This window comes from Lynx canadensis, chromosome C2 (genome assembly GCF_007474595.2).
Source record: "Lynx canadensis isolate LIC74 chromosome C2, mLynCan4.pri.v2, whole genome shotgun sequence".
NCBI lineage: Eukaryota > Metazoa > Chordata > Mammalia > Carnivora > Felidae > Lynx > Lynx canadensis.
The window spans coordinates 30,565,992-30,583,761 of record NC_044311.2 but is presented as its reverse complement, the minus strand read 5'-3'; the positions used below and the strand labels follow the sequence as shown (position 1 = coordinate 30,583,761).

General features: G+C 49.1%; 1 protein-coding gene across 1 annotated transcript in view; it reads left to right on the top strand.

The window, feature by feature from the left end:
• KY (kyphoscoliosis peptidase) overlaps nt 1-17,770 on the top strand; it is a 59,133-nt gene that overhangs the window by 12,349 nt on the left and 29,014 nt on the right. Inside the window, exons 4-7 of the mRNA XM_030328424.1 lie at nt 1,192-1,314; nt 1,461-1,756; nt 4,804-4,866; nt 8,690-8,752. Of these exons, the coding sequence (XP_030184284.1) occupies nt 1,192-1,314; nt 1,461-1,756; nt 4,804-4,866; nt 8,690-8,752 (545 nt within the window). The remainder of the gene's footprint in view (nt 1-1,191; nt 1,315-1,460; nt 1,757-4,803; nt 4,867-8,689; nt 8,753-17,770) is intronic.

Here is a 17,770-nt window from a genome sequence, read left to right as displayed (position 1 = left end):
ATGTGTGTGTGTGCGCGCGCGCATATGCACACATGCAGGCAGGACAGCAACGGACAGGACTCACTACATGAGGAAACATGCCTTGGGAGTCACCCACCTACACCAGTCCCGCAGCTCAGCTCTCTTGGGACTACAATTCAACACTGTCAGAAACCAGTGACATCTCCTTCCTCAGATGCCCAGTGGGCGAGGGGTAGTGGTGACGCAGCAAGGCGCTGGCCTTTACTGGCAGAAAAACTGTGAGTCACAGTCCGCGGACAAAGATCTTCAGAATCTGAGGGTAGATCTGTGTGCCCCCCCCCCCCAATGACTTGTCACTTCACCTGTCCTTTTCCTCCCTCTTAAAATGAAGTATGAATGACAGCTACCATTTGGGGACCACTTGCTGCGCGCCAGGCACCTCAAGTACACGTTCTCACAACAGCCCTGTGAGAACTCGTATCATGCCATGATAGAGGTGGGGAAATGGAAGGAAATGGCTTGTCCACAGTCACACCGGCAGCGAGTGGCCAAGCTGAGACTGGAACCTAAGCCTACACAGTAGAGTCTGCCTCCGAGGGGGAAGCGGGGGCTCTCAGGAACCACACTGCAAGGTAGGGTCATCACACTCCAATATGAAGGGGCCCAGAGCAAAGGCTTCCGGGTGCATGACATTTATTAATGGTGGAAACTTAAGTTAGGGGACTGGCCCAGGTTGGGTGGGCCCACCGTGCCAAGGGCTAGCAGGCAGATGCCGCTGTAAACACTCCTGAGACCCAGAGCCAAAGGGCCTGTTGCTGCTGCTGGCTGGGCAGGCCGGGCCCCACTAAAAATAGATGGGTTCTCAGGTCCAGCTCCCTGAGCACAGCAGGCAGGCTGCTCCCTGCACCAGCCTCCTCCTCTGCCCCTCCCCCCTTCCCCAAGGAGCATGAGCCAGGCTTCTAGAAGGAACAGAGATGTTAAGACTTTCACCACAAGCCAGAAAGAACTGTTAAGTTGATGCCCAGTAGTCATGTTCCAAGTTCTGGTGCGGCCATAATCGCAGAGGTCCGGACCCCAACACCCTACCCATCTCTCTCTTATAGAGGAAGCCATCAACCTCCAAGACCCACCCGGGGAAGGGAAGGAGCGGGGCCACCCCGTGCTGCTTTTCCTTTTCCCGAATTTACTCTCACTGTTGACAGCACCGTGAGATTTCTGCGTTCGCCGAAGGCTCCGGAGAAGGTCTACCTCGGGCCCTCCCGGGAATCCCGGGACCAGCTGCGGAGACCAGGCAGCGCCCGGCCAGCGGAAGAAGGGCTCTGGAGCCCGGGACGAGCGCTCCAAGCGCACGGGGTAGGAGGCGCTAGAGCCTGTGGCTGTGCCGCCCGCGGCCTGCGTGCAGGTCAGGGCTCGGCCCGGGATTTCCTTTCAAAGGTGACTTAGAGCGGCTTCATTAGGGTAGCGCCCTCCCGGGCGGGCCCTAATGGCGTGTTTGGCAGAGTCAGCGAAACGCGGCGCCCAGCGGCTCGGCGGCGGGGGAGCGCCCTCTCCCGCGCCCTCGCGGTCTCCCGCGCCGGCCAGCGGCGCGCACGGGGCCATTTGCAGCGCAGGCAGCCTCGAGAGCGGCCGCGGCGCAACGGCGGGGAGCGAGGCGGCACCATGGAGCTGAAGAAGGACAGCAACGCCGTGTCCATCGACATGCTGTTGATCGTGCACTCGGAGAAACGGCGCGCAGCGCACGGCACGCACTCGGACCGGCAGGCGGACCCGGGCGCGCTGCCGCAGCGCAGAGGAGGTAACGAGCGCCCGGCCCGGGCCCCCAGACCCCGGCACCTCGGCCTCCTCGCCTGGGGCCCGCCCGCCGGGGGGCGCCCCACGCGCCCCCGAAAGAGGCCAGGGAGACCGACCCTCTCTCCCCACCGCTGCCTCCTCCTCTTGCTCCTCTGCAAGCACTGGCGTCCCGTCCCGTCCCGTGGCAACGCGCAGCCCCGTGATTGCCCCGGGTTGACTCCCTGTGCTTCCGTCACCCCCCGGGAGCCAGCTTCCTCCCAGCCACTCTCCGAAGGGTGCACGACAGGGTTGGAAGATGCCTGGGAGGAAGGGGGCCAGAACCTCAGTCCTGACCCCTGGGTGACCGAGGCCTGCTCCTCACATGGCACTTTGTAGAGCGCAGGGGCCCCAGGGGAATCTGTGTGCTGAATCAGACTTTGAGACGGGGAGCTCCCTTGGTGTCCTTGCACAACTCATGGCCTCAGTTTCCCCTTTCTTGAAGCCTCTCTCAGCCTCCTACAGTAGAAGGCATAAGGGTGGTGTAAAAGGCTTGCTAGAGTAAGCTGAAAATCTGCTCTCTCCGCTCTCACAGATCTATTAATTTTACTCCTCCTGTAGACTTTCTGAGAAAGGGTAGACTGGAAAAATAAAGTGACTCTTTATAGAGCAATTGTGGAAAGCAGCACTCAGGCCTCTGTAATCCCAGAGAAAAGGGCACACTGAAGAGAATACAGATGGAGAATAGGGGATGTTAAAGCCCCTCAGAAGTCCTAGGTGTATGATGAGGCCATCCCGAGCCTTCACGGAGGCTGGTGTGAGGTTTGTGCTAGGTTCACGGAGGGCCAGTGCTTTGGGACTGATGTTTTAACAGCCCTTGGTGCTTTGCACATCCACCTGCCACCTGCCACACTGAAGCAATGGTGCCTTGAATGGCTTTGCCCCCACCAGTCACATAGGCTGGACCTGCCCCATGGTTCCTTGTGACCTCTTGGGGAGGAAGGCAGGGAAAGAAACAGATTCTGGAGAGCTGAGAATGTTGATAGGTACTCCGATCTCCCGCGGGATTTGAGGCCAGTTGTTTGGGTTAGTTGGTTCTTCCATTCCCAGAGCTGCTCCCAGGAGAGGCGGAAATGCCCCCCACCCTGCGTATTTGTAATGAGGAAATCGTCAGAGGCCCTCTGCTCCTTAATAGAAAAGAGACTGCTTCTACTCTGGACACTGCAGTCCGGAAGGCCTCCCCCTATGCATGGCAAGGCCAGAGGACCCCCACGAGGCCTGGCTCCAGGCCAGCCTGTGAGTCCCTCCCTCCCCCGCCCCTCTGATCTCATCTCTCCTAAAGGCTCCAACACTAGAAAGAGAGGGCCTTTCAACAACACAGGGAAGCCTCGGAAATGCCAGGGATCAGGACTGGTTCAGAGGTGTCTGACCCCTAGCACTAACCCTACAGGCTCCAGACCAATGCATTTCACACTCATGACCATGATGCAAGGCAAGAAGGCCCTGCTTGCCAAGCCCTTTCTGCTAGTTTCCTCCACAACTTTCCTGACGGAGGTTTTTTCCCAGACACTACGGCAGTGCAGAGACCAGTGTCACTTATTTACAATCAGACAGTTCTGTACCAGAGTATAGAAGAGTGAGAATGCACAGCCTCTGAGGCCTGCTGGGCAATGGTGATGTCCAGGAGACCCCTGGCTAAGCCAGCCTACGGGCCCACACAGCCTAAGGCAGGGAAACACTGAACTAGACAAGCTTGTTCCAAGGCCTCCTGTTGGTGCACAAGATCTAAAACGCCCCCACACCTCTTCCAGGCATCTCCTCCTGTCCCCCCACCGCCCCCAGCCCAGGTCCTTGGCTCTGCAAAGGAGGGCCTGAGCTCCATTACTGTCACGGTGGAGAGGACTGGGTGGCTTTCTGCTCTGTCCTTGTGGCAGAAAAGAGTCAGAGGGAAAGGAGGCAAAGGCAGCATGTGCCAGGGATTTGGGCTGCCAACAGATGCTCTCTGCTCTTTCCCTCTATGGCCCTAGCATTTTCCATTGTGCAGTGCTTCTCAAAAATATGCCTGGGTGCCCTCACTTCCTGTCATATACCCCCTAGCCATGGAGGAGGTGGCCTAAAGTCCCCTGCCCCAAGTCAGGTTTCATCCCCCAAGTCAGTGTGATGTGTGTATTCTACTCTACGTGTGTGTCAGCGACGGTTCTGAGCCACAAGCCCCAGATCTTGGCTGCGGAGAGCTCTGCAGAATAGAAGAGCATCAGGAAGGGACAGAGGGACTTGAGGAGTGGTTGAAAGGGCTGGAGAACCAGGCTAGAGGCACAGCTTCCAGGAAGAGTGCCATAAGCTGCACAGCAGGGCTGGTCTGGTGAGGAAACCTCTGTTGCCACCAAGGAGCCCTAGATACTCCGTCCTCACCAGGAACTTGATTTTATTGCAGCTGCTCCCATTGCCAGAACATACGCCATTTCTGTGCCAGGAACTGGACCTTGCAGCCACCACTTTCAGCCAGGACCAGAGAGAGAGTGCGCATGCACTTCCATTCCCTTCCCTCTTGCATCACCAGGTCCCAAGATGGAACCAGACGCAGGTGCATCTGACTGGCTGTGCCTAGGCCACATACATCCATGCTCTAGCTGCAAGGGAGGCTGGGAGAGTAGGCAACAATCACTTGCAGTTCCCACAGGGATAGACCATCTTTGCCCATCCCCCACCTCACATCATGACCCTAACAAGTGGGAGATTCACCACATACAGGAAGAGGAAGGCAAAATCAATGGCAAACATCTTCTACAATAATACTTCCATATTTAAGAGGTAGAGATGTGGAGTGAAGAATAGGCATCTGCACCGTGAAAATTCTCCCTGAATGATGCTGATAACCAACTCCACCATCCTTGGAAACCACTGTTTTAATATTTTAAAGTGCATCTCATTCACAGGCAGTCCCCCTTGAATCCTGAGAGAGCCAAGTTCCACCAGCCCCACTTCACCCCAGATACATTTGCAACTGACCTGTCACTCGCTGGCCTGGGTCTCCCGGCCACTGAGAACCTCACTCCAGACCTTGTTATCCCACAGGACTCCAAGGTGTCGGAAATGGAATCCGGAGATGGCAGAAATTCGAAGGAAATAACGTGCATGGTAAATTCTCTCTTTTCATTTTGTTTTCCTTTCAATCTCTGTAATTCAACACATTGAAAAATTAACTGGAAGCATTAGATTTCACATGTTTGAAAACTGGCTCTAGACATCTAACCACTCAGGAAGTAGCTGCTCATGACTCAGCAAAGCTCTGGGGCTGCTGTGACTCTAGAAAGTTTTCCCTGAGATCAGGTCCCCCAGTTTCCTGGACGCTGTGAGGGGAGGGGAGCAATTCCATAAGGTTGAGCACCCACTTGTTCACTGGCTATATATAGGGAAGGACTTAGCATCATCTGGCACGGTGAGGTTTGAGTGTGTTCCCACTGGGGGTGGGGCTGCTTATGCCATGCAGGGCAGACATCTTTGAAATTTTTTCCAAATGGAGAGGACAGTGGCCTGCTTTGGGACATTATTGCTCCAGGCCTAGGGAGATGGGTGCTGTGGTTCCAGGATGGCCTGGGACCCAGAATGCAATAAGCTCAGAGAAGTCAGTTTCCAAAGCCTCCTTTCTCTGGTGCCAGGCATGTGTTGCCCTGCAGGGAACAGGCCCAGGACATCTCTGGGAGTGCCATGCATGGACTGACTATACTAGGCCTTATTCTGTACCTTTCACAGATTCATTAGCCCGGCTTCCAGAACAAACATCAGTGAAACTTCACTGTAGGCACGTGAGAATTCTACTAAGAATTAGGCCTCCACTCCCAGAGCTCCATCAGGGGGCTCAGTCAGATCTGGGCCCATCAAATGCCAGTGTGAAGATACCACCCCCCATGACCCTCTGCAGATGGGGAATCAGGACCCCAATTGCCTGAGACCAAACAGCTATGCTCTGCATCCTGACAGTAACAAAAGGGAAGGATGAAATTCTGAAAGTAAATTCATTCACTCATTCCCTTAATAAAGCTCTACAGGGCTTACTTTGTGCCAGTCAGGGATCCAGTTGTTGAGATGAAGATAGTCAGGAACGCTGCCCTCATGGCACCACATTGATGATTATAATCATGATGCTTTTCACTGCAATAGAGTCTCAACTCCCTGGAAGTGAAGAGCTTTCCTGTGTCCCCTGCCCTGTGCATGGGGACATGTTGTTCTTAAGACATACCCCTGCCCTGAGGACCACCCCTCAGGGTCCTGGCTAATGGGCATACATGGTGGGATGGCTTCTTTAACCTTGTTACGAGGCCATAGGGCGATAGATGCGTCAACTCTGGCTGTACTGAAGCAAATGCCAAAGTTAGCAAAACTATGTTTCAGGCTCATGAGAATTATAAGAATCAGACCACCAGAAACCTGTCAGCTGCAGAAATGCACAGCAGCTGGTACAGGTATGCACTGCTTGGCCAGCGTACAAGTGGGTGAGTGGGCAAGTGGGTTGCAGTGAGAGGAAAGAGACACGGCATCTTCCTTTGTTACAGCTCTCTCACCTTGAGTTGTCTGAAATTCATCTTATGGCTTCTTGGCCACATTCTTACATTAGAAGATTGAAATATAGTAAATTTATCCTATTTTTACCATCCTTAGCATCCCTGGTTTGAGGGAAATTTAGTGGAAAAATACAACAAAATAAATAGGATCATGGGGCACCTGGCTGGCTCAGTTGGTGCAGCATGTGGCTCTTGATCTCAGGGTTGTGGGTTTGAACCCTATGATGGGTGTAGAGATTACTTTAAAAAAACATAAAAATATTTTTAAAAAAATAAATAAAGAAGATCACTAAAGTAGTTCTTGCAAAACTACCCAAGAACGGAGAGTTTCAGGTAAATGGAGGGCTGGAGAGAGGTTCTACAGAGGCCTTGAGCCTGGAAAAAATGATAGCTGCACCACTCCACTGATACATGTAATTTAAAGTAAAATTTTACTTTTATTTATTTTTCAAATTGCACGTTTGCATGCATGCAGAAGTTAAAATTACAGCTTTTTTTCTGTGTTTTCTAATGGCAAGATTCTGGGTACATACTTGCCTTGCTGGTGCCCAAGGCACCCAGCCCTGGAAACTGGACGGCTTTCATCTGCAAAGGAGGCAGCTGATGGCTTATGCTGGTGGAGTGTGCACAAATGTGGCTGAACATGGAGCTGATCCAAAAAGGCACATGTTCCCCCTCTTGCTGCCCTGTGCACTCCTTGGGCTGGGGCGTTGGCAGGGTGGGGGGAGCCTGGACTGCTCCAAACTTTTCCGAGCAGCAGGTGTTTGGGCCCAGCCAACCCCACTAGCTTGCCCAGCAACGGGCTTCCCCTACTGTGATTGGCTGCTTTCCTTGGTCCTGGCTGAAGTCTGCCTAGCAGCACAGGGACTGACACCCCACAGCCACAGGGAAACCAATTGTGCAGCCCTGACTATAAATACCCACAGCAGCTATGCCAGCCAATCGTCCTCCTTGAGGATTCCCTCCCAGATCCTGTTTCTTTCATCGGCCAGCCCAGCAGAGAAGTAGCCAGCTGTGCCTGAAGGAGGTGGCCTCCCTGTCCTCGCCTAAGTCTGGCCTAGAGCTCCAGACCAGCATCACCCTGGATTGGCACACACAGTGCTCCTAGCCCTTGGCCAACCCACCGACCTCAGCCCATGGGGTGAGGGTCCTGGCTGGGCCTGCTCATAGGAGAAGGCTGGAGCAGACAGGTTCTCCAGGGCAAGACCCTGCCAGCTGGATCACAAGTCCAGCCCAGCTCAGTGACCTGCCTACCCACCTTGACTGGCTTCTACCTAGGCCAAGGTGTGGGAAGCACTGAGTGGCAGATCTGATTGGGTCCAGGGAAGTCATCTGAATGGAACCTGCTTAGGCCAGTGCCCCAGAGGCATGCTTATTTCCAGGCCCCGTCACTGGTCCCAGTGGCTACTTCCAATGGCAGGCCCGACGCCGTTTCTGCAGACCAGTGTGAGGCCAGGGGAGAAGGTGGCAGGTGAGGGTGGTAACAGCGGGGGAACCCCCTGCTGCCACAACCCTGGCCCTTCTCCAGCCCCTCCCTTGATCCCTCTGAAGCAGCCTCAGCAAGACCAGGCCACCACAGCAGCTGTTAAGGGAAAGATGTAGCAGAAGGTGTTGCATCCCATAGGAGGGGCAGGTAAGCCTGTGGGTTCCCCCTTCATGGCCTGTGGCAGGAACTGGGCATTTCTCCACAGCAAGCTGACCCCACTAGGCTCTGAGGACAGCTCTGTGTTCCAGGACATAAATACCCTTCGTGCATGGAGAGAGCTATCACATAGCGGATGCCCTGCAAATGTCTCCAAAACTGACCCATGCGGCAATCACCCCAACTCCTAAGCTAGGAAGGCTGCCCCCACTCTTCTCAGAGGAGGAGGTTGAGCTAGGAATCAGGAGACTTGGGGTTCAGATCCCAGTCTGACCTACCCTAGCAGGAGGGTCTTTGGCCAGAAGTTAAGCCTCCAGGCAGCAGGCTCATCCGCTGTAAAATGGGGATAGAAAGGCATGATGATCAGCGAGGCATCTTTTTGTATTTTGGCAACTGAGCCTGGCGACACTAAAGTTGGGAGTTATGGTTACTCAGCCCACTGGAGCTGTCCCCACCTTATGGAGAAGAAACCCAGCCTCTGCTGGCACCTGCTGAGAGGTGTGAGGGTGTGTGCACACGGGTTCATAGTCATTTGCCTCTGCATTCATGTGTGGAACTGTGCCTATTCCCACGTGTGTGCACCATGGGGATGTGCTCGTGGGTGTGCGCATGGTTAAGCCAGGCCTGGGGTGAGCTTGACCCCCACCAGCTCACCTTTCTGGAGGACACACACAGCTCCTTGCTCCTTGCTTTGCCTGGGGCAAACTCCTCCACGGTCCCTGTGGCCACTGCAGGTCCCTCTGTCTTGCGTCTACAGGAAACCTGGCGGAGAAACAGCACCCTCAGCAGACCCAGGTCATCACTTCCTACGACAACCAAGGTAAGGATTCACTGCTACCCGTGACCTCTCCTCCAGTTCCTGTGTGGCTGGATCCGCTGCCCAGGCCAGAGACAGCAAGTGCAGAGCACAGACTGTGGGGAACAGGATCTGCCCTGTGGACATTGGAGCACCTTTTTCTTCTCCCTCTCCCCGTGTCCCATGGGAAACAGTGAGAGGCTGCATGGGATAGAGTGATAAAGTCCTTGGGCCACAGAACTCACAGCTGTCCTCTTCACCCTTGCTGTCTTCACTATAGCCAACATTTATGAGTGCTAACCGAGTGCCAGGCACCCTGCCGATCCATTTACATAATTATTCTCATGTAAATGAAGCTTACCTATCTGATAGGTCCTCTTAACTGTCCTCAATTTACAGATGAGTAAACTGAGGCTTGGAAAAGTTGTCATATGTTTGAGAGCACATGGCTGGTGAGAGTCAGAGCTGGGGGAACCTGCCCACCCCGCTACAGCCACCACCAAGGCCTCAGCTGGTAACCCTCACACAGCCCTGCTTCCACAACGCCTCTGGAAACCGGCCTCCCCACTGCCTACCCACTGTCCAAGCCTTCCCTCCTCCTGAGTCACAGCGGAGTCTGAGTCTTCCAGGGCCCTCCCCACAAGGGATGAGTTTAACTCAGCAAGGGGAAGTGAGAGGGCCCTTCCCCGAGAGAGCTCTTCCCTGAGAATCCTCACTTTGCTGGGATGGGTTCCGGGGCTCTGGGAGGGCAGGCAAGGGCATCGCCATGCTGACTCTGCAGTTGACCAGATCTGAGAACACAGGGTATGTGGGGTGGTGAGGCTACAGTGATAGAGATGGGAGGACTTTACAGCTCTGGCTGGAGGGGAGGCCAGGTTAAATAGAGACTCCCACCCCCTACTCAGCCCCCTCCTCTCCCCCTCCCCACCAATAACCTCCCACCTTGGCCTCCTGCTCTGCATTAAAGACTCAGGGCCTGGTATCTATCTGAGAGCTCTCATAGACTCAGCCCTAAGATTTCACCCCTATTGCTCTCAGCACTGATGTCCTAACTTGTAAAGAAATTATCTGCTCGTGTTCAGGGAGCAGTGGCAAAGTAGGAGTCCCTGGAGGACTCGGAGCCTCTCACGGAATCGCTCTCAGAATCACAGACTAACCCACCATCACCACAGAAAGGCACTGGCAGGCGGTGAGGAAGGGCCTGTCAAGATGGGTTTACCAGCACGACACCGACCAGTTCTATCTTACGGCAGAACTCCGGGGAATATGGCTCCACAGCAGGCCCCCCTCAGTGGGCCCACCACAACCTGCCCCCTGCCCTGAGCACTGCAAAGACAAACCCAGGCCCCCCTGCTTCCCTGAAGTGAACTAGCAGCACACAGCTCACCACAAAACAAAAATAAGCAATACCTCACTAAAAGGAAAGTGGATTAGCCACCGCCAATCTTGCTTAGTTCTGGCTATGCCCCCTGATAGGGCCATGGTGTTATCCCCATTTGTGCACAAGAAAACTGAGACGGGGTACTGTGGTCCCTGAGTCAGGCACACCTGCCAGACCTCCACACTGCACTGTCCCCATGGTGTCCCAGACAGATACGAGTGGTATGGGGCCCACCAGACACCAGAGCCCCACTTGGCACACCACACCCTGGCTCTCATGGGCCACTCACATGCCACCCACCTGCTCTAGGGGACCATCTGTTCCTTGACTCCTCCAGTTTGTAGAGGCTGCTGGCACTTCTTGACTTGTACACCTGCACCACTCCATTCTCTGTGCCCATTGTCACATGGCCTTTTCTCCACATTAGTAGTTTAATCTCTTGACTCTGTTTTATGAGAATCCTTGTGATTACTTAGGGCCCGCCAGATAATCCAGGATGATCTTCCTATCTCAAGATCCTTAACTTAATCACATCTGCAAAGTCCCCTTTCCTATATAAGGGAGCATTCACAGGTTCCTAGAATTAAGGCATGGATATCTTTAAGGGCTGCTATGCAGCCTACCACATGGGTACAATTTAAAACAGAGTAGTTGAGAAGGTGACATTTGAATAAGGGAGGAGGTGAGGGAGCAAGCCATGTGGGCATCTGGGAAAGAGCATCCAGGAGAGGGAGCACCAGGTAGGATAAATTTTATGCAACAGCTGACAAACAGATCAGTGGAGTCTCGGATCTCCATGCGGAAGGGTGCTTCAGAAGATTAATCTGTAATGGGTGTGTGAGGGAGGAGACAGGAGGGTGGTTGCTGAAGCCCCTGTGACTTGGGGCCCCAAAAGTGATTCCTGAGGAGCCAGTTTTCTTTTGAGGCTTCCTTTCTTGCTGGTCATTTGTCCCCAAGCAGACACTCCATTCCTTCTTTGGTCACGCAGGCACTGGGGTCAGACGGCCATGTTTCCAGATATGGGATGCTCCTGTGGAGCTGCGTGCTGCAGAAGGGATCATGAATGGCCCTCTGTTTTCTTTTTTTTTTTTTTTTTAATTTTTTTTTAACGTTTTATTTATTCTTGAGACAGAGAGAGACAGAGCACGAACGGGGGAGGGGCAGAGAGAGAGGGAGACACAGAATCGGAAGCATGGCCCTCTGTTTTCAAGAGCCCGGTGAAAGCCGGGGTCGGTCAGGGCTGCGAGAGACACCCTTCATCACCCCCTGGCTGGTGTCCCAGCCGTCTCAGCCCACTCCGTTGTCAGGTTGTCACCTGGTGACTCGGGCTGCTGAGTGGGCCTTTCACGCTGCGTCCAGTGGAGACTGACAAGGGTTCTGCAGAGTTAGACTGTCCCTGTCATCATCCAGCATGCTGCTCTTGGGCTGTCAGAGCACTAGGCTTCCTGCACTGAAGCGGACTACCAGTCCCTTGGCTGAAACCACGCACAGCCCTGCTGAACACCTACCCTGGGGCTCTTTAAGGCCGTTTTTAAATTACAGATGCTTTAGCTGAGGCTTCCTGACTCTCAACTACTGCAGAGGAACATTCCAAGGCAAGGAACCCGGCTACTAACCTGGGTACGGTTATTAACCCGGGTTCCAGGTACAGAAAACGTTAGTGAGCACCTTAAGGCAAGGATAGCAAGTATCTGACCTGAATCCTGCAGCCCTAGGCACACAGACACCCCCCCCCGACGTGTGCATGCTCACACACACTCACATTCATAACACACACATGTGCCTGACAGTCTTTGCTAATTGATCAACACTCCAGGCAGCTACTTGCAGCCAGTCAGAGTTAATGAACAACACGAAATCTGTTTGCCATCTCTGCATTAGATATTCTGAGCAAATTAGGGCTTTAGACAAATCCTGATTCAGACCTGCAGAGACCTGGGGAGAAGCCGTTGGGAGGGAGAACTCTCCCGACCAGGTAAAAGGCAGACCCAAGGCAGTAGGGCCACGGGCAGGGACGTTCTGGGGCTTCCTGCTGCATCTCCGGATCTGAGGGCTTAAGAGGAAAGGACACGGAGCTGGTGGCACCTGGGGCAGGGGCCTGGGAGGCACTTCTCAAGCAACTGCTGATATGCTGCTACTAAGACAGCCAGGGCTGCAGCCTCAGAAGTGGTATTTCGGTGACAACTGGTAGAACCAGGGAGGGACGCCATGAGAGAGCCAGCTAGGTGACCTGAAGTCCCGGGAAGGACCTCCTGTGGGTTTGGTCGTGACTGTTAAGATTGGTGTAATGGTATCTGACTATACTTAGGTTTTAGGTCTTACTTTAAATTTTGCTCCAAATGATGTTCCACTCTCATTCATTGGAAATTGGTCAAATTAATTTTCTTCTTACATTAAGAGTTGATGTGATACAGGAATATAGTAGTCTGCAAAATCTTACCATTTCACTCCTTTAGGGAGCACAGTGCTCTCCAGTGACTGCTGCTCACCTGCGACAGCACACCCAGGCCCAGTTTCTGGGGCAGAGAGGCCTCCGAAAATGCCCTCACACACCTGTGTGTGTGACAAGAGTGGGTATCACACTCCCACAGATCAGGAAGGCTAAGGAGCTGTGCTGTTTTCCTCAGCAGGGGGCTGATTAGCAGCGCCTCTTTGGAGGAGAGTCAGGAAGTGGGGCTCAGGAGGATATTGGAAATTGGGCCCCTGTCCAAGAAGGGGGAGGAAAGAGGAAGTTCAGGACAGAGAGAAGGGATTGGAAATGGTGCTAGGTGGAGGTTGCAGAACAGGACCACATCCGGGTGTGAGAATACCTCAATGCCCACCTTTACCACCGCTTTACCAGTACCTAGTTTCTCAGCTCACTCATTCTTGGACAAAGAGCCAGGGCTGAATTGGGGGTGGTTGGAAGCGCCTGTATGTTAGATGTGAGAAGTTGGGGGAAGAGGTTTGCTGTTGACTAAACCAAGTTGTTCAGTTCTGCACCTTCTTTAAGCTTCTGGAGGTTGTTGCAGTCCAGCGTTTTCCAAATTGTGTTTCACAAAATAGTACTGGGTCAAACTGACTTCTTCTCTGCAGGACTTCTCACAGCGTTACACATTACGACCTACAAAAAGAGAGACAGTGGACATGTTTCTCAAATCCTTTTCTTGTAAAGCATCTGGTAGCCAAGTACAGCTTGGCACCCACTTTGAAAAACACCCGAAAGTGTTTCAGATGGGAAAAGTAAAAAGGCAAAGGAGAATAGGCCTGTGCTTCACGCAGCATGGGAAGACACACAGGAAGTGTTTGCTCTTGGCATTGACACTCGATCCTATAACCAGAACTGAATTATGCTTTGAACTCTGAAATGCTTAAAGTCTTAATTATAAAGTCACACACTGATTTTCTTTGACAGTGAATGTACTAGAAACTACCCTCAAAGTGAAGGTTAACCCCTTCAAAGTAATACCTGGGAAGGTCACATTGTATCCTATTAAGTTGTTTAAGAATGACCCTCTTTGGCATGCAGAGCAAGTTTCTGAGCTATACAAGATAGTATTGTCATTCTGTGAAAACCATCGCAATACATTTAGCAGGGAAAGGGTTAGTAAAAAGAGCTCTTACAAAACTAATAAGGAAAAAATAATACAACTAGGAAAATAGGCAATTCACAAAATAAGAATTTCAAATGGCAAATAACTATATGAAAAATACATTAAAAATTAAATGCACAAAAATGAGATGCCATTGTTCATTAATAAAAATTTCAGAGATTGATAAAATCACACGTCAGTGAGTATATCAGTGATCTATTTTTACATTGCAAACCACCCCAAAACTCAGGGGCTTCAAATAATAAGCATTTACCAGCTCACAGGTTGGCTGTGCGTTCCTGCCTGAGATACGCCCAGTTCATCACGGGTCTTGGCTCGGCTTGCTCATGTATTTGTGGTCAGCTGGTAAGTTGGCTGGAGACCAGGTAGGGTAGGGTGGCCTCACCTGAGATGCCTCTGCTGTGTTCCACGTGGTCTCTCCACCCCCAGCAGGCTAGCCTGGGCTCATTCACATGGCAGTTGTGGCTAGAATCCCAAGGATGAGAGTGGAGGCTGCAAAATTCCTTGAGACCTACGCTCGGAGCTTCCCCAGGACCACTTCTGTTAACATCCCATGCTAACTAGACAAACCAAGTCCTATAGATAGCCCAAATTCAAGGGGACAGAACAAAAGACCTCTCGTTGGAAGTACGAAGTTTTGTGATGAATTTTGCAATCAAACACAGTAAGAATGAGCAAAATGGACACTCCCTTGTGCTGTTGGTGTGATCAACTGATAAAATCATTCATGGGAAGTTTGCCAAAATACAGCAAAAGATCCATATTTAAAAATGTATTCAAAGGGACTGATTTGAAAAGTGTGTAAAGAGATGTGTATCAGAATGTTCATGCATCACTGATTCTAATAGCAAAATATTTGGGAGAAGTTAACTATCCAACCAAAAGGGATTGCTTATATGGATTATAAACGATGTACAGAATAGAGTGCTGTCCAGCTCACTTAAAACGATGACATAGGACCAGATTCACTGACGTGTGAAGACTCGAGAAGGAAGCAGGTGTTTACTATAATCCTGCTCTGGACTTTGAATTTCCATTTTGTATTGTTCTGGATCATCCAGTTCTTGTTTTAATTCTTCTCAGGCTTGTTTGCTCAACTGGTACTTATATTTATTTTTGTTTTATTTTAAATTACTAAAATTGAATTGTCTGGCATATACTTGCATGGGTTTTAACGCATACAGAACGCATGCTCGTATTCTGACTACTACAGTCAGAATACAGGGCAGTTCTGTCACCCCAAAATCCTCTTGGGCAGAATGTCAGTGGTTACATCCTCCTGTCTCTCCTAAGAGTTTCTTTGTATTGTTGAGAAGTATTCCTTGATATGGATGTACCATAGGGTGTTTATCCATTCACTCATTGAAGGACATTTAAGCTGTTTCCAGTTTAGGGTGATTATGAATAGAGCTTCTATAAACATTTGTGTATAGGTTTTTGTATGAACAAACGTAAGTGTTTATATCTCTGGGATAAATGTTCAAGAGTGCAGTGGTTGGGACAGATGTTCAGTATATGTTTTGTTTTATAACAACCTGACAGACTGTTTTCAGAGTTGCTGTATCACTTCACAGTCCCACCAGCGATGTCTGAGAGGTCTGATTTCTCCACAACCTTGTCAACGTAGAGTATTATCACTATTTTTTATTACTTCTCTTCTAATAGGTATGATATCTCACTGTGATTTTAATTTGCATTTTCCTAATGGCTAATCATATTGAACATCATTTGACGTGCTCATATGCCATCTGTAATCTCTTCTTTTACCCATTTTCTAATTGAAATGTCTTTGCACTTCTGTAAAAAATCACTTTGCCATATTTGTGTGGGTCTATTTCTTAACTATTTATTATGCTCCATTGATCTATATATCTGTCCTTTTGCCAGTATAACACTGTGTAATGACTGTAGCTTTATAGCACATCTTAAAATCAAATAGCTGGTTCCTCCAACTTTTTTTTTTCCAAAATTGGTTTGGCCACTGTAGTTGCTGTATCTTTCCATCTAAATTTTAGAATTATCTTGCCTATATCTAACATCTATAAAATTCCTTTAAGGAGTCTGAATGAAGTTGCATTAAATCTATAGACCAATTTAGGGAGAATTGACAACAATATTGAGTCTTTCAATTCATGAGCATGGTATGTCTTCCCACTTATTCAAGTCTTCTTTAATTTGTTTGATCATACTTTATGGTTTTCAACATACAGCTCTTGCACTTTTTTTTTTAGATTTATATTTAAGTATTTCAATTTTTGGAGCTATGGGAAATATTGATTTTTAAATTCAATTTCCAATCATTTATTGTGACTATAAATAGAATTGATTTTGCATCTGACCTTGTATCCTGTGACCATGCTAAACTTACTAGTTCTAGGAGCTTTCTTTGTAGATTACTTGGTATTTTCTACACACATAGATATGTCATCTGTGAATAAGGAGAGTTTTATTTATTTCTAATCTATAGGACTTTTATTTTTTTTTTCTTTTCTTATTTCTTATTCTTTTTCTTGTTTTATTTCACTGGGTAGAACTTCCAGTGCAATGTTTGTTAGGAGCAGTGAGAGTGGACATCCATGCCTTGTTCCAGTCATAGGGGGAAAGCATTCCATTTTTGACCATTAAATATGCTGTTAGCTGTAGATTTTTGTTAGATACTCTTTTTCAGATTAAGGAAGTTCCCTTCTATTCCTAGTTTATTGAGAAGTTTCATCATGAATAGATGTTAAATTTGTCAAATGTACTTTCTGCACCCATTGAAATGATCATGTGGTTTTTCTTCTTTGGCCTGCAAATATGGCAAATTGCATTAATTGGTTTTCAAATATTGAACCAGCTTTGCAGTGCCATGGTATTCTTTTACTATATTGCTGGATTTAATTTTCTAATATTTTTTGAGAATTTGTGTTCATAAGAAATATTCATCTGTAATATTCTTTTCTTATACTGTTTTTGTCTGGTTTTGGTATCAGATTAATGCTGGCCTCATATAATGGGTAATGAAATATTTACTATTCTGTTTTCTGAAAGATCTTATTTAAAAACTGATCTTATTTCTTTTTAAACGTTTGTTAGAATTTATTGGTGAAACCAACTGGACCTGGCCTTTGTTTGTTCCTGGAATATTTTGAACTACAATTAGTTTTCAAAATAGATGTAGAGATATTGAGGTTTTCTATTTGGGTGAGTTTTAGTAGTTTGTAGCTTTCAAGGAATTGATCCATTTCATCTAAGTTGTAGAATTATGTGCATTGGGTTGTTGGCAGTATTCCCTTATTATTCTTTTAATACATACAAGATCTGTAGTGTTCTCACCTGTTTCATTTCTGATATTGGTGTCTTAATTTCTGATTTGTGTCTTACCTCTTTTTCTTTTTGGTCAATCTGGTTACAGGCTTATCAATTTTGCTGATCTTTCCTAGGAATCAGCTTTTGGTTTCATTGATTACTTTCTCATCATTTCTTTAATTTTTTTTTTCTGTACCACACTGTTTCTCCTCTCCTTCTGGGATCTCAGTAACATGAATGTTAGACCTTAAAGTATTATCCTACAGGTCTCTGAAGTTCAATTCATTTTGCTCTGTTTCTTATATTATCTTTCTTCAAGTTCACTGACTCTTCTGTCATCTCTATATATTATTTAGCATCTCCAGATAGTTTTTCAAACTGTTATATTTTTTACCTCTAAAATTTTGTTTCTTCTTTGTATCTTCTGACGTTTTGCTGATTCTTGGTATCTTTCCATTTATTTCAAGACTATTTGCCCTTATTTGTTAGAGCATGGTTTCCATGGCTATTTGCAAGTCTGATAATTCCAAAATCTTTATCATCCTGAGGTTAGCATCTGTTGATTATCTTTTCCTTTCAAGTAGAGATAACTCCTCGTTCTCCCTACACTGGATAGTTTTGGACTGTAGCCTTTGCAATGCTCTATAGATCTTCTCAGAACATGCACCCCCAGTGGCCAGTCTAGGCATTGGTCTACACCATAGTTTAGTTCTCCAAGACTGTGGTATAATGTTTAGGATGAGATCCATGTGTGCTCAGCTCAGAGGGGACCACAAGAGT